Source organism: Malurus melanocephalus, unplaced genomic scaffold, assembly GCF_030028575.1.
Source record: "Malurus melanocephalus ecotype Western Australia unplaced genomic scaffold, MMel_1.1 scaffold_170, whole genome shotgun sequence".
Classification (NCBI taxonomy): domain Eukaryota; kingdom Metazoa; phylum Chordata; class Aves; order Passeriformes; family Maluridae; genus Malurus; species Malurus melanocephalus.
In genome coordinates, this window is record NW_026623402.1 from 1,536,305 (window position 1) to 1,550,032 (window position 13,728).

The window sequence follows — 13,728 nt, forward strand, 5'->3', positions numbered from 1 at the left end:
ATGTCCACAGTGAGCTCATTTGGGATGTCCATTGCTTTTGCAGAACCTGATCAATAAGATGTGGCTGGGGGTCCCATCCCAGGACAAGATGGAGATCAGGAGCTGCCTGCCCAAGCTGCTGCTGGCTCACCACAAAACTCTGCCTTACTTCATCAGGAACAAGCTCTGCAAGGTCATCGTGGACATCGGCCGCCAGGACTGGCCCATGTTCTACCATGACTTCTTCACCAACATCCTGCAGGTAGGAAGTCTGCCCAGGAATGAAGCCAATTTTTCCTTTCAGAAACATCATTTTGTTTCCTTGAGTAGGGATTTCCCTTGGAGAGTAAATAATTAAAAGTTGCTTTGTAAATTCCTTCCTAATTTTGTAGTAACGCTCAACTTTCTGTGTTACGTTTCTCTCTTGTGTTAAAACTGTTTTGAGGAAGGAACAAGATACTGTGCCACAAGTATTCACWTTGAATTTTAAATATTATGGGCTAGTTCTTGAAAATACAGGGGGTGGGTTTTTCTTTAAGATAAAAAAAGTCAATAAAACTATAGATGTGTCAAAAGGCAGCTTCTCGACCGGGCTGTTGTGGATTTTTCACCCAATACCCAAAGATACCCCAAAATCTCTGGTACCTATCACTAAGGTCACTAATGGGTGATTGGGGTGTTTGAGGGCTCCTGCAGGAAGGCTCGGGTATGAACTGGAGGATCCTGACTGAATCCATGTTCAGCTGGAATGTTGGTTGCAATTCAGCATTCTTGCAAGGAACCCTGAGCCAGGCTGCTGCTGGAGCCTCACCAGGCTGCTGCAAACCTCTTTTTGTTGGAGTATTTMATCTCCAGTCCCCTTAAAATTGTTCCTAATTGGCTCAGAGAGGCTGAGTGTAAACTGAAGGGCTGCACAGGCTCCTTCTGCTGACATAATTACATGATTTGAATGCAGCAAAGCCCACAGCCAAGCCACAAGGCAGTTATTTAAATCCAAGTCCTTGARTGGCAGGAGTTTGTTTGTTAAGACAAATGGATCTGGTATTAATTGCAAAATTWAAAAAAAATAAAAATAAAAACCACTATCTTGACTACAGAGTTTGCTGGTAGCATCACTTTTCAGACAGTTCTGGGACACGCTGCAGTTTTGGCCTGAATTGTCCATTTGACAATAAATTCTTGGAGTTTTGGCTGTCATTTCAGCTGGATCTGAGCTGAAAGGCAGCCTGAGCTCTCCTGACCTTCCTGGCACTCCGGGGTTATCTTAAGGGATTGCACAGCTCACTTGAGGAATTATTTTCCCCCAAGCCTTTCCTTATGAACTCAGCAGCGGAGGGAAATGTTCCCATAAATTAATTTATGTGGCAGACACGTTCCTAAAATGTTCAGAGAAAGTGGAAGAAAAGCAGTAATGCTGAATTCCAKGGCCTCAACAGAAGGAAGAGTAGTACAGGAGCAGGATGATTTGCTGTTAGAATWGCAGATGAGCCCTGTCTCAGGCCTTTTTTCTGAGATCATTTGCAGCATGTTCTTTGTTCTTTAGCATTCAATTGTATCCCAGTACTCGGAGTAGTCTCTAAATCTTTTCCTGAACCATTGGAGGGATGGTGAAAAAAGGTAAATTGGGCTATTGTGTTGTCATTATGCAAACCCAGTAATTCTACATAAATTGCTGCTTCCTTAGAGGATTCAAATTTGACTCAGGTACCAATGCTTGGTATTGCTAAAACTCCATGGATTTGTCAGAAAATATTCTCAGAGATAATTTTCAGTCCCATTACAATTTACCAACAAGTTGAATGTTTCAATGAGTTCTTTACCATCTGCTCCAGTGCCTGGGTCTTTCTTTCCAAAAACCAAGATATGTATCCAGATGAAGAGCTTGTAGCTGGACTATTTTCTCCCTAAATATTTCACCAAACTCTGCATTTTTAGCAGTGTTAACTCAGCCCAGCTCTGTTTTGGAGAGTCAGAGCATCAGGACCAAAGTCAGCCGGTATTACAGAATTAGAATTTCAAAGGTTTCTTGTAGCAACTGGAATTGACTTTGGACTTTTTTCTCCCAGAGGGAGCTGTGCATAAATCTCTTTGGATGTGTCAGGTGAGCAGTGAAGAGCAGTGTTATCCCTCAGCTGGAAGCAAAACTTTGTCCTGCTCAACAAGTCTGCAATATCCCAGTGGCTGATGAAGGCAAAAGTCAGCTTTTTGCCAGTCCTTGTGGAGGAAGTTACCCTTTTTAGGGGAAATGCAATTTCTAGTTTGAGCTGCAATACAGGTGCAAGGGGAAGTCAGATCCCTCATCTCATGGTGCCATCTGCTCCTGACTCCAGCCCTTGGTCCATGTGGGAAGGGTGGGATTTTTCTGGGGAAGCTGCTGGGCTGTGAGGTGGGAGCTGCTGGCAGRGATGAGGTTGCAGCAGACAGAAGGGCCAGGCTGTTCCTGAGAGCCTGCTGGCACAGACTGTGTGTGACATTGTGAAAGCTCTCTTGAAACCCCAGGGATTCCCGTGGGGCTCGAGCTGTTGCACCATCAGAGATTGGTGCCCTGGGTGGGGAGGCTGTGGGAGCTGTGAGCAGTGCTGCTGGTCCCTGTCTGTCATTGTGTGCTGCCATCACGGCTCACTCCTGTCCTCCTCAGCTGATCCAGTCTCCTGTCACCACTCCCCTGGGGCTGATCATGCTGAAAACCACCTCGGAGGAGCTGGCGTGTCCCCGCGAGGACCTGAGCGTGGCGCGCAAGGAGGAGCTGCGCAAGCTGCTCCTGGACCAGGTGCAGACCGTGCTGGGGCTGCTCACAGGTACGAGTCACTCAGTGCCACCCCTGTGCCACCGGGCCCCAACTGGAGATGCTGCTGGGCTGGCACTGCTGGGCTCACTGAGGGGAAATGRGGGTGATGTGATGGGTGCTGCTGCCCTTGGAACGCTCAGCTCCACCCCAGAACGTTGGGGTCAACTTAACRTGAGCCAAGCTGTGGGGCAGAGCACCTGCTGGGCTCCATGGGGGCCCCTCCATCAACAGCGGTGGAGATTGTGTTCTGGTGAGCCCAAAGCCATTGCTGAGTGTTATGCACCCGAGGTGGGTTCTGCTGAGTTTTCCTGCAGTTTGTGCTGTGTGTTAGATCAGTGTCTTTCAGAAGGCGCTTCTGAAAAGTCTCTCTTTGGCCAGGTATCTTGGAGAGCATCTGGGACAAGCAYAGTGCTACTGCTGCCACTCCACCACCATCCCCGACCTCAGGAGAAAGTGGTAAGGAAAAGCTCTGAGATGGCATTTCCATGTACTCAAACCTGCAGTATCAGGCACAGGTCCCTTCCTTTATCTAMCCCCTTGTAATAACCCTTTCCTAGAGCCTTCCATAGGCCAATGGATTCCTGATTGGAAAGAAAAACCCTACACAAAGAAACAATTTCCACTGTGGGAATTGCAAATGTCACCTAATTGAMAAGTGCCCACYGAGCTGCTTGTTGTCCTCAGATGGYAGAAACCTTCCTSAAGTGTCAGTGCCAAGTGCTCTAATGGCAGTGAGTTAAAACATGGATTTTTTAGGGTTGGAAAAGCCCTCGAAGGTCATCAAGTCCAGCTGTTCCATCACTGCCAAGGCCACCACTGACCCATGTCCCCAACTGCCACATCCATATGGCTTTTGAGCACCTCCAGGGATGGTGACTCCACCACTGCCCTGAGCAGCTGTGCCAGTGCCTGACCACTCTTTCCATGAAGGAATTTTCCCAATATCCAACCTAAACCTCCCCTGGCCCAGCCTGAGGCCGTTCCCTCTCCTGCTGTCCCTGTTCCCTGGAGCAGAGCCCGAGCCCCCCAGCTGCCCCCTCCTGTCAGGGAGTTGTTCAGAGCCACAAGATCCCTCCTGAGCCTCCTTTGCTCCAGGCTGAGCTCCTTTCCCAGCTCCCTCAGCCACTCCTGGTGTTCCAGCCCCTTCCCCAGCTCCGTTCCCCTTCCCTGTACACACTTCAGCCCCTCAATGTCTGTCTTGCCATGAGAGGCCCAGAGCTGTCCCCAGGACTGGAGGTGCCTCAGCAGTGCCAGCACAGGAGCACTGCCCTGGTCGTGCTGCCACCCCACTGCTGGTCCAGGCCAGGTACCATTGCCCTTTTGTCCACCTGGGCACACTTTTCCACTGAGCAACTTTCCAGCTTCTCTTCCCTTCGCGTGGGGTTGGCATTGACCTCTGAATTCCAGCTGTTAGCACATCAAAATCTAGTGGAATAAAACTGAATCTTATCTAGGAAAAAAAAATAAAGGCAGCCAAGGTTCTGTGAAATGGAACAGGGTGCCCAGAGAAGCTGTGGCTGCCCCTGGATCCCTGGAAATGTCCAAGGCCAGGCTGGACATTGGGGCTTGGAGCAGCCTGGGACAGTGGAAGGTGTCCCTGCCCATGGCAGGGAGTGGAGCAAGATGAGCTTTAAGGTCCCTTCCCACCCAAACAGTTCAGTGATTGTGAAAGTTCTTCCTGTGAGTGCTTATCTGAGGTTAACCAATTCCATCCCTATTTCTTAGTTACCTCCAAAATGGAGAGCCCATTTTTGTGTCCTTGTCCTTGGCACACATTCCTTGTCTCTGGGACCTTGAACAGTTCACTGGGAGCTGCAGATCACTTCCTTGTGGCCAGATTGCAGCAGGCAGCTCCAGACAGCTGCCTCTGATAAGCTCTTGGTGGTGTTTTGCTTAGTGCTAAACCTTTCACATTCAATTTTGAGCAGCATTTCAAGTGCTCCTTTCCTGTAGAAGAGCTTAAGATCTCCTWATATTTGTACACAAACTTGAATGGGAAGAGATATTCCTGTGGCTTGGCAGGAGGAGAGTGCATTTTGCTGTAGCTGGGAAGAGTTTGGACAGGAAATATTTACAGAAAAGATCAAAGCTTGTGGTGTCAATGGTCAAGGATGGGGCTGGGAGAGGGCAGTGGTGGAACAAGCTCYGGGCTGGCTGTTGGGGAATTCTGTTGGAGATGTCCCCCAGCCCCTGAGGCTTGTGCTGAGGCAGCTTTCATCCACCTGTGTGTTCACCTCGTGACTCGGGATCGTGTTTCCCAAACTGAAAGTGAGCTGCACATCTGAGCCGGGCTGTTCCTTTCTCCCCTCTCAGGGAAAACAAACAAACTTTTACACGGTGTTTTTCCAAGATAATTGCTAAGAACCAGGACCACACTGGCAGTGCCTGTAGAAGTTTCATTCTGCCTGTGCAAACTTGTTTGTGTGAAACTCCCTCTGATTTTTCTGCACTGGGTCTTTGCTCTCTCCATGTTAAAACTGGTTGTGCTTTGACTTCTTGAAGTCACAGAACCACCAAGGTTGGAAAAGATTCTTGGGTTGAGTCCAACCACAAACCGCCAGATCCACTGTGTCCCCAAGTACCACATCCATGTGGCTTTTGGCCACTTCCAGSCATGATGATTCCACCACTTTCAAAAGGAACACCAAGTGCTTCCCTCTGTTCCACTGCTTGTTCACTCTGTGTTCCCTGAGGGACTCAATTCATGCAGGACTCAATTCCTGTTTACTGGAGACTCTTGAACTTYTGTTGCTTAAATGAGGCCGCCACCCTCTTCTCTTTCCATTCAAGTGAAATTAAAGGTGTTCCAAGAGCTAAAATGAGCTCCAGAGTCCCTATAAATGTTTAATATCTTCCATCAGAGCCCAAATCTCTTTACAAACTTGGAAAACCTCTGCTTCCTATTTTTAATTTGCCCAGTGAAGTCGAGTGAAATGGTTACTTGCAAGTCTTGCATGGGTTTTAAATAGCACTTGAAGACAGCATTGAAGTCATTTCYCATATCACTTAGTTTGGAACTCTGATAATGTCCCGTGCTGGACAACATTTGAGTTATTGCATCRCTGTAGGATTTATTCAGCAACAACCTCAGCCTGCAAATGTTGTCTTTGCTTGATTTAGAGTGCATTTCCTGATGAATCCCTTCCTCAGGAACATTCACTCACCTATGGCAGACTGATGAGTGCCAGAAATGTTTGTGGCTGCTTTCCTGCTGCACAGCCAGTCCCTGGGAGGTTTCTCCTTTGGCATGAATGCAGCTGATGCTGTGAATTTGTCACCTGTTTGCAAAGGCACTAAAAATCCCTTATTCTCAGAGATTCGGTGATTTAACTGCAGGCAGGGCACTTGGACCAACTGCTGGGAGCTACAGGAACAGAACTGGGAGTTTCTGGTGTGGATAGATTAAAAGATGAGGATATTCACTTCTCATTGATTTTTGTGGAGTTTGCTGGTCTGAGTGTTTAAAAGAATAACAGGAGTTTGGATTGGAAGGTACCTTAAAGATCATCCAGTCGCACACCTCCCATGGCAGGGACACCTTCCACTGTCCCAGGCTGCTCCAAGCCCTGTCCAGCCTGGCCTTGGACACTGCCAGGGATCCAGGGGCAGCCACAGCTTCTCTGGGCACCCTGTGCCAGGGCCTCCCCACCCTCCCATGGAACAATTCCTTCCCAATATCCCATCCATCCCTGCCCTCTGGCACTGGGAAGCCATTCCCTGTGTCCTGTCCCTCCATCCCTTGTCCCCAGTCCCTCTCCAGCTCTCCTGGAGCCCCTTTAGGCCCTGGAAGGGGCTCTGAGCTCGCTCTGGAGCCTTCTCTTCTCCGGGTGAGCACCCCCAGCTCTCCCAGCCTGGCTCCACAGAGATACCCCAGCCCTTGGGGTATCTCTGTGCCCCCCTCTGGACTCTCCTGCAGTTCCAGGTCCTGCTGCTGTTGTTCTCCAGGGCTGGGACAGCTCTGCAGGTGGGGTCTCACCTGAGGGGCAGAGGGGCAGAATCCCCCCCTCCCCTGCTGCCCACACTGGCACCTCAGCCCAGCACAGGGGAGTTTCTAGGTACTGATGGTTGGGACATGTCCACCCTCTCACCCATCAACACCACAAATCCTTCTCCCAGGGCTGCTCCTGANCCTGCTGCACAGCCAGTCCCTGGGAGGTTTCTCCTTTGGCATGAATGCAGCTGATGCTGTGAATTTGTCACCTGTTTGCAAAGGCACTGAAAATCCCTTATTCTCAGAGATTCAGTGATTTAACTGCAGGCAGGGCACTTGGACCAACTGCTGGGAGGTACAGGAACAGAACTGGGAGTTTCTGGTGTGGATGGGTTAAAAGATGAGGATATTCAATTCTCATTGATTTTTGTGGAGTTTGCTGGACTGAGTGTTTAAAAGAATAACAGGAGTTTGGGTTGGAAGGCACCTTAAAGATCATCCAGTCCCACACCTGCCATGTTTGGGACACCTTCCACTGTCCCAGGTTGCTCCAAGCCCCATCCAGCCTGGCCTTGGGCACTGCCAGGGATCCAGGGGCAGCCACTGCTTCTCTGGGCACCCTGTGCCAGGGCCTCCCCACCTTCCCAGGGAACAATTCCTTCCCAATATCCCATCCATCCCTGCCCTCTGGCAGTGGGAAGCCATTCCCTGTGTCCTGTCCCTCCATCCCTTGTCCCCAGTCCCTCTCCAGCTCTCCTGGAGCCCCTTTAGGCCCTGGAAGGATCTCTGAGGTCTCCCTGGAGCCTTCTGTCCTGGTGAGCACCCTGATCTCTCCCAGCCTGGCTCCAGAGCAGAGGGGCTCCAGCCCTTGGAGCATCTCCAGTGGCCCCCTCTGGGCTCTCTCCAGCAGCTCCAGGTCCTGCTGCTGTTGTTCCCCAGGGCTGGGGCAGCTCTGCAGGTGGGGTCTCACCTGAGGGGCAGAGGGGCAGAATCCCTCCCTCCCCTGCTGCCCATGCTGGGGGCTCAGCCCAGCACAGGGGGGTTTCTGGGTACTCATGTTTGGGACATGTCCAGTCTCTCACCCATCAACACCACAAATCCTTCTCCCAGGGCTGCTCCTGAGCCATTCCCCACCCAGCCTGGATCTGTGCTTGGGATTGCCCCAGCCCTGGTGCACTTGGCCTTGCTGAGCTTCAGGKGATGTGTAAAAGCACAATGTGAGCTGTGCAGGTGTGAATGTCCACCACAGGGGGTTCAGTGGTCAGATTGAAGGGCAGAACTGTCCTGTTCARCTGGAGCCACATGATGCCTTTGGTTTCTGGAGCGGAGAAGAAGGCAGTGATGATAAGGCTTGGCAGGGAATTATKAATTCAGTGATGTAAGACATCAATCCTGGTGACAAATGGAGACTGAGGAGGGACGCGTTCGTCACTCAGGCTCTTGTGTACATTGGAAGTAGCTCAGTAAATCATGCCTGCTCTTCTGGCACTGCTGGTGTGTCAGGATGTTTCACTCCCATAAAAAATCTCTTGGCTTTTCAGAGAACTTCAGATTCCTGAGTGCAGCAAGTGSCAGATTTTTAAAGATGAAGAGATTGTTTGTACTCAAGGAAGAGAAGTGTGTTGGACAACCTGGGGTTTGAGATCTGTGGGAAAGGCAGYCTGGCTGGGGCTGTTCCTTGGATTCTAAAAGTTATTGAGGAAGCCAAGGCCAGCAGGGATAAGGGGGCGTGGATTGCTGATGGCTTGGTTAGAGGTGGGAGATGAAAGGGGAGTTAAAATGGTCCCCTCTTGCTCTGAGGGGGGGAGTTCACCCTGGGCTAGGCAGGATTAACTTCTGAGCTTCTCCGCATCGTTCTACAGAGATTTCACAGCAGCAGCAGTCAGAAATTATTATCTCCTGGGGTGTTCTGTGGAGCTAAGGCTCATCTCTGCCTGAGTGATGAGTGCAGCTCTGCTCTTCTGCTCAACAGGTGCARTGAAAGCTCTGTAGAAGGGCCCCAAAGGTGATTGAGGGGTTTGAGTGGCTTCCCTGTGGATAACAGCAGAAGTAAAACCTTCATTCTGTCAAAGAAATTGCATGAGGAGCTGCAGTGGAAACTTCCTGACACAAAAAAAAAAGTGAAAGCAGGGATTATTTCTCTTCCCTGTTTGGGTAGAAAATGAAACTAGTGGCTGACAGACCCCAAACAAAGCAGCTTTATGGTCAGGCTGTGGAGCTCTGTCACTGGATATTGCAAGTATTAACTTTATGTGGCTGGAGAGAGTCTTGGAAGATAAATCCTGAGGCTGTGGAGAGTTTTTCAGACTCCACCTTCCTTGGGAAGCCTTTGCTGTGTTGTGGTTGGAGGCTGGGGGATGTGATCTGTGCCTGCCATGGTCCCATGGCTTTTGGGAGGAGGTGCTGCATTAAATGAGCTTTTTGGTGTGGCTGGGAATGTCACCCACAAGTGTCACAGGCCAGCAGAAGCCTCTGCCACATTCAGTGTAACAGGGACGTGCCAAGCTTATATCAAGGATGCTCAGCCTTGTGTGGGGAGAGAATTTTATAATAAATTCTAAAGTACACCCCATGGCATTCCTGTTTCCCAAAATGTGTGAGTGCCCTGACTGCTAAGGTCATAAGGGCTGGGTGAATTCCTGAATCTAGAAAGCAGCATTCCTCTCAGATAACCTGCTGGATCACAGGGTGTTCTGGGCTGGAAGGGATCCACCAGAACCATCAGGGTCCTGCTCCCTGTGCCCTGTCTGACCTCACTGTGTCCCCCAGAACCATCAGAGTCCTGCTCCCTGTGCCCTGCCTGACCCCGCTGTGTCCCCCAGGTGACCTCCTGAGCAGCCTCCTGCAGAGCCCCAGCGCAGCCAAGCTGCTGAACCAGCCCATCCCCATCCTGGACACGGACAGCGAGTACGTGTGTTCGCTGGCACTGGAGTGCCTGGCACACCTGTTCAGCTGGATCCCCCTGTCCGCCAGCATCACCCCGTCCCTGCTCACCACCATCTTCCACTTCGCGCGCTTCGGCTGCGACACCCGCGCCCGCAAGATGTCCTCGGTCAACGGCAGCAGCCACAACTCGCTGCTGGGCCAGGAGCGCGGCCGCCTGGGCGTGCTGGCCATGGCCTGCATCAACGAACTCATGTCCAAGAACTGCGTGCCTATGGAGTTCGAGGAGTACCTGCTCCGCATGTTCCAGCAGACTTTCTACCTCCTGCAGAAGATCACCAAGGAGAACAACGCGCACACGGTGAAGAGCCGGCTCGAGGAGCTGGATGAGAGGTACGAGCGGCGGTGCCGGGGCCTGGCGCTTTCTGTGCGGGGCTCTGGGGTCAGGTTTGGGGTCACACGTGCTGTGTCTGATGGCCTTTCTTGCAGAGTTGGGAGCTGGGGCAGCCGGGCAGCGAGGTGGGTGTGTGCAGGTAAGGGCCTGCTGAGGGCTCTGTGTGCTCGGGGACCTGCTGGCCCAGGGTTGTGCTCTTTGCTGTCCCCTCCTCCCTGTCCCCGTTCGTTGCTGTTTGGCTGCGGGTCTGAGGTGGCACCAGGGCTGAACCTGTTGTTACAGAGCACAGAAAAGCCTCAGTGAGATAAAGGCACTGCAGTGTCCTCTCTGTCCCCTCTGGTCAGTGTCTGCCATTCTGCCCAAACCACCCAGACAGGGAACATGTTCTGCAACTCATAACTTGGAAGAGAACAGCAATGCCTTTCTACCCTTCATTGAGCTGTGGCCATTTCTGATTTTTTTTTTTTGTTTTCACTTTCTAAATTTATTTTTAAACAGCACCAAACACATCTTGGGGAGCTGTGTTCAGTGGTGAATAACTCCCCCTCCAAGGCTTGCTTGGCTGGAGGCAGCAGGGAAGCAGCGGCACCTTGGGAAGCTGTGCATTCCCATTTTCCAGGGTGTTACTGCCACCTTTTGTTCCCTAGGGCAGCTCCACTCTCTGATAKGAAATATTCCTACTTGTAGGGGAGAAAGTGAGACTCATCTCACTGCTGTGTGGAGTGGCTTTGCCTGGGTGGTGGCAGGGTGGTGACTGGGAGCTGCCTCTTGTCACGGGGCTGCTGACATTGGCAGTGAGGCTGTGACTCTGTGACTGTGCTGAGGATCTCACTACAGGTGCACAAGGGTGGAAGTAAATTTCCACTCAGGAAAAAAAAAACATTTAGGAAAAAAGCCGTGGGGCCATTTGTAGAGATGACTTGCACGTTTCTGCTGTCAAATTCCCCTTTTCCATGTCTTGAGATGAAGGTACAACTTTAGGATGATAAATGCAGACCAGGGAATTCTGCTTGCTCCTTTTTGTTACTGGCTTTGAGTTGTGTCGCTCTCTACCTAGAAATGAGACCTGTGGGAATGTGCCACCTTTGCCTACAAGGCACAGAGAGCCAGGAGTTCCCCTCTGGATTTCTGAAAAGCTTTCCTGGAAATGCCATATTTACTGGGTTCTTTCTTACATGACAACACCAAGCAGCCTTTGGGGGCTCCAGTGTAGGGTGTGGAACTGTGCTGGCCTGGGCAGAGCTGGTGTGACAGACCTGTTATCCACAGGGATTGTTGGTATCTGAAGATGTGAGACCCCTTTATTCATTGAGAGGTCTGAAGTAGGGATGGAACCAAGATGTTCTGAAAAAAATCTACCTGGCTTCTGGGGGACTGGAGCTTTCATTTCTCCTTATCCTCTCCATGGAAAAGGATGTGAATATTTTCCTTTTTTTGCTTAAGGGCACAGCTGTACTTTCTGTGTCCAAAACTAAAGGATTTCCTGCATGGAAGTGTCACCCTGGCAGGGACTAACAAAATCCTGAACAAAATGGGCACTGCTGAAGCCACCTCCAGCAGATGGGTGTCCTCAGAACCCGCATGCCCTGGATTCCTTCCTTGCCTTCCTCTCGCTCTGCTGGTTGTTTTTATTCTGTTAAAAAATCAGTCTGGATACTTTGGAACTGATAAACTAGTCAAGAAAAGTGTAAGTTTGAATTACCCTTTGCTTTATTTGTGTTTGGCTTTGGAGATCCCAAAATGTGGGAAGTGGCTGGGAAGGATCCAAGCAGTGGCTGGGTGGTTGGAGAAGGGGCTTTGGGGCTGGCAGAGCTGGAAGACAAGGAACAATTTCACTGGTATCGGGTCAGAGCCTGTTTAGAAAATAAAATTTAAAAGGATGAAGGAGGTGTTTGAATCGTTTTGATTTTTTTTTTCTTTCCTGGCTTTGCTTTTGAAGTGTCAGGTGTGCTCAGTGATCTCCTGTCAAATAGGCAGAGCCAAATAAAAAGGGAATTTCATCTTTTTTGCATATTCAAAGCAATGTGTGGTTTTGAAGGCTCATAACAACCCCCAGTGCTGCTGCAGCTCTGTCAGCTGCCAGTGCTGCTGCTCTTGAGGGAGTTCTTGTTAGAAAGAGTGGGGATTCCCAAAAAAAAATCCCAAAACCCCCAGAGTTTGCAGCAGTGCACGAAGGCAGTAGAGTAACACCAGGCTGTTCATGTGTATCTGAAACTGTGCTGAGCCCAACCTTTTATTTAAAGGTAGAACTTGAAGTGTTCTTGCACTCCAGAGCTCTGGGCATGTGGGAAGACTGGAATTGCTCCTGTGAGTGATGTATGTGCTGCTGCCATCCCTCCTGTGGCTGATGGAGCACTGAACTCTTTTTGTACAGAAAAATCTGGAGATGATTTTTGACCTTGCTGGATTAGGAGGTGTTTGTACTCCCCAGTGAAAGCTCGCCTCACYGTGGGCTTTGCCATTTTTCTCTGGAGAACTCTCCATGCTGCACTCCCCGAAGGTTTGGTGGGTCCCCTTTTGGGACCTGCACTTCCCACATTCCCTGAGGAATCTCATGCTTTGGAGGAAGATTTCTCTGCATAGCCCAGCTCAGTCGCAGGCCTGGGCTCAGCTCAGGAGTCCTTGGTTGGCTGACCTCCACTGCAGGAGGAATTTCCCTTTCCAGCTCTCAGCTGCCTGGCTCTCCCATCCCCTCCTGTAAATGTCCCCCTCTGTCGCTGATTCCTGCATTAACTTCTTGCTTCCAGCTGAATTCCTCAGGGCTGCAGTTCATTTCATTAACCCTGCCTCCATCAGTACCATGAGGTTGGTATTCAATTATTTCTCCAGGGTGGGGAAGGTTGTGTTTATTTGCAGGCCTGGTTAAACTCAATACTTACCTGAATATTAAAGTTGCTTTTGACTAGATTGTCTTTTCTGCTGTTTCAGGTGTTAATGGAGTGAAGGGTTGCCCATCCTGTAGGTAATTGTTGCAGGGCTTTACATTTTAATTGTTCTGCTGGTGGTTAATTGTAATTTCCTTTTGAATGAGAGGATTTTGAGTGGCTTTTTGCACTATTTCAATGCAATTGCTTTCCCTTGGGGCACCTTTGCTGTTTTTTGCTCAGTGGTTTCTCCTTTCCCTTGTAGCTACATTGAGAAGTTCACAGATTTCCTCCGTCTCTTTGTGAGCGTCCACCTCCGAAGGATCGAATCCTACTCCCAGTTCCCCGTGGTGGAATTCCTGGCCCTGTTGTTCAAATACACTTTCCATCAGGTACAGTCCCACCACTCCCTCGTTTTCCCCAGTCTACTCCATTGTCCTGTTCAGCAGGGCCAGCTTGTTTTGCATTAGTTAACCCCAAAACAGAGCATTTAACTGGTCTTACTGGCACTTCCTGGTGGTGTTGGGGACTTGGAAATGGCTTCATGTGCTTTCGGATTTAGCTGGAAAATAGAGATCACAGGTGCTTACCCTGCAACAACAACTTCTCTGATGGTTAATTTTGCTTCTGCTTTCATTTTTTCTAGTCCTTGGAATAGACAATATTGTCTGGAAAAGTCTCTCTGACTTGCTTGGTCTGTGTTTGGGGATGCTGTTCTTTGTCCTGAATCTGGGGATTGCTTGTAGCTTTTAGGTTTTGTATTAAAAAAACAAACCAAACCCTGTGGCTTTTGCTCCGTGTTAGCACTCTGTAATTCAGGCTCATGTATACATGAATAATGACAAGGAAACAGCTTTATAGTATTGTGGAATCCTGGAATGGTTTGGGT

At 50.0% G+C, this 13,728-nt stretch overlaps 1 protein-coding gene across 1 annotated transcript in view; it reads left to right on the forward strand.

Moving 5' to 3' along the window:
- Nucleotides 1–13,728, forward strand: part of XPO6 (exportin 6) — a 46,303-nt gene that overhangs the window by 4,767 nt on the left and 27,808 nt on the right. Inside the window, exons 3-7 of the mRNA XM_057372434.1 lie at nt 44–241; nt 2,618–2,777; nt 3,146–3,223; nt 9,521–9,974; nt 13,105–13,231. Of these exons, the coding sequence (XP_057228417.1) occupies nt 44–241; nt 2,618–2,777; nt 3,146–3,223; nt 9,521–9,974; nt 13,105–13,231 (1,017 nt within the window). The remainder of the gene's footprint in view (nt 1–43; nt 242–2,617; nt 2,778–3,145; nt 3,224–9,520; nt 9,975–13,104; nt 13,232–13,728) is intronic.